This window comes from Amphimedon queenslandica, unplaced genomic scaffold, assembly GCF_000090795.2.
Source record: "Amphimedon queenslandica unplaced genomic scaffold, v1.1 AMPQUscaffold_11969, whole genome shotgun sequence".
In the NCBI taxonomy this organism is placed as follows: Eukaryota; Metazoa; Porifera; class Demospongiae; order Haplosclerida; family Niphatidae; genus Amphimedon; species Amphimedon queenslandica.
Window position 1 is genome coordinate 11,444 of NW_003547792.1, and position 2,335 is coordinate 13,778.

The 2,335-nt window shown below is 32.0% G+C and overlaps 1 protein-coding gene across 1 annotated transcript; it reads right to left on the reverse strand.

Moving 5' to 3' along the window:
- Positions 1 to 546: 546 nt before the first annotated feature.
- Positions 547 to 2,329, reverse strand: LOC109588630 (uncharacterized). The gene is made up of 8 exons (XM_020004775.1): positions 2,130 to 2,329; positions 2,033 to 2,081; positions 1,914 to 1,979; positions 1,761 to 1,877; positions 1,599 to 1,697; positions 1,478 to 1,546; positions 1,380 to 1,430; positions 547 to 1,163 (listed from the first exon to the last, which is right to left on the reverse strand). The coding sequence occupies exons 1-8, from the start codon at positions 2,277 to 2,279 to the stop codon at positions 547 to 549; spliced, it is 1,218 nt and encodes a 405-aa protein (XP_019860334.1). The 5' UTR covers positions 2,280 to 2,329.
- Between the last annotated feature and the right edge of the window lie 6 nt (positions 2,330 to 2,335).

A 2,335-nucleotide genomic window follows, 5' to 3' on the forward strand; every position in this document is an offset into this window, starting at 1 on the left:
GAGACATTTTGTATGCATAGAAAGGTTCAGTGATACCACCAGTCAATACTCCATTACTACAGTACATAAATACACTCACCATAATCTTTGTGTATAGCTTCTCCTAGTTTAACATTAGCAGTGAACTTGCACAATACACTAGCAAATGTTTGTAGGTTGTTGTCATTACCAACAAGGACCTCTCTCAGTCCCTTTAGCAGTTCCTCACGTTGTTTACTGATGGAGGGACTAGCTGATTCAACATTGCTTAGTATCTGTCCTGTTATTACTAGTTCTCCATACAATAGTCTGGTTACACTGACAGGATCACAGAGAGAGGTAGAGAGGAGTGGATAATGTTTGTTAAATATATCTTCAGATGATAGGGGAGAAGAAGAAAAAGAAGTTGCCATTACAGAAACAGGGCGTGGTTAGCCTCAATACAAAGGGCGGGGCTCAATATAAAATGAAGGAAATAAAAATTGTAAAAATAAAAGTACAACAGCATATAAAAAAAGATATTATACAGTATGATAAGGTAGGATCTAATATAAAAATAATATTTTCTTAAAATTCTACAAAATCCAATCTGTCTTTAATATGCTCAAAATAAGGTAAAGTAGAACAAGTTTCTTCATGTTGTTTGTCTAGCCAGAGTTCCCTTAGTGTATTATTGGTCTTGAGTGATTCCATTAGTATCATTACTCCATCAGTATCAATGTTAGTATGGTGGAGATGAAGTCGGAAGAGTGTGTTGTTAGTGAGTAAAAGTTCAGCCAGTGACTGAGCACAAGCTGAAGTGATGTCAGGATTATATACAAGATATAAGTAATGAAGTGTTTTATTATATTGTAGTGATTGTGCTAGTGCAATGACTCCATCAGCACTTATTGAACCATGAATTAGGTTTAGTTTTGTTAATGATTTGTTGGTTGATAGTTGAGAAGAGAATGAGAGGACATCATCACATGATAATGAGGAGTAGTATATAGCAAGTTGATTTATTGTTCCTCTCTCCAATACAGTTGGTATTAGGACCTGTATACTATCAGATGATGAGTATCGGAGTGTAATCCCCTTATGTTTCTCCTTCAGTTTACTGATTACCTCCTTACATTGATCTACTGATGGTCTAATGAGTTGTACACTACTCTGACTCCACACCACCTTTCCATCCTCTTGTACTAATAATAAACACACAATTAGTCAGTTAATGCAGGTATTCATGTAATTCATTTACATAAAGCGAAATTATAATGTTCCATTAACTTATAAACTATTGCTGACATACGCACACACACACACACAAACACACACACACACTGATGATGCAGTGGGTTATGTTGTATCATTACAATTACAATGCATATACAATAGCAAATTTGAATAGTGTAACTCACAATTTACTGTTAGTGATTTATCATCAGATTTCATTACAATGTCTTTATTACCTGTATGATTATTAATATAATAATTATCCATTTATTTGTTCATGTACTTGATGTGTCATCATCAGATGATTCATCTTTAATTATCTCTGATGTCTCTTCAACTGGTACTTGTAATCCTTATAATAAAATAAATATTAAATTAATTTGTATTTAATGTATTATACATACTCTTGCTGTTATTGTCTTCAAGTTTCAGTTTCAGTTGTTCTATTTCTTGTAGTCTAGTCTCTGACAGTTCCTTCAATGATGCTAACTCTTTCTCAGTATCTGTTGTATTTTTAGTAAATTCAAATGAATTTTGATGATAAACATTTAAATCTTTACACACACTTGAGAATTGTTCCTCTTTCTTTCTAATTTTTGCTTTCAAATCTTCAATCTCTAGTCCCTTCATTCTGCTAATTCTATACTGAGTTTGTAACTGTTTCCTCAATTCTTTAATTGTGTCTATTAATACAATACAGTATAAATAGTTCCCTATACCTTTATCTTCTTCTATTTTAACTTCTTCAATTTTTGAATAAGTCGGCTCTGATTTTTTGCTTTTAGCTGAAATTAATTTTTAAAATTAAAATATTTAATAAGTTAAAAAAATTATTTACTTTTCACACCATTCTCAGTACTAGATTTTTGTCCCTCATCGTTGAGTTCCTAATTGTTCACTTCTATTAAATTAATGCAATAACTATTGTATCTTACCCAAATAATTGTGTTATCCAATAACAATTCCCTCAGTCCTTTTGATTGAAAATGTTTTATATTTTGAAGAACAGTAGCAATGAAAGATCCAATCAGACTCATAGGAACAAAGCAAGTAATGGCAATAGAATGTGAATCACTGACATTCATAATATGAATATCTCCAATGTGAGCCCCTGAGGCTTTTCGCACTACATCTTTAATAT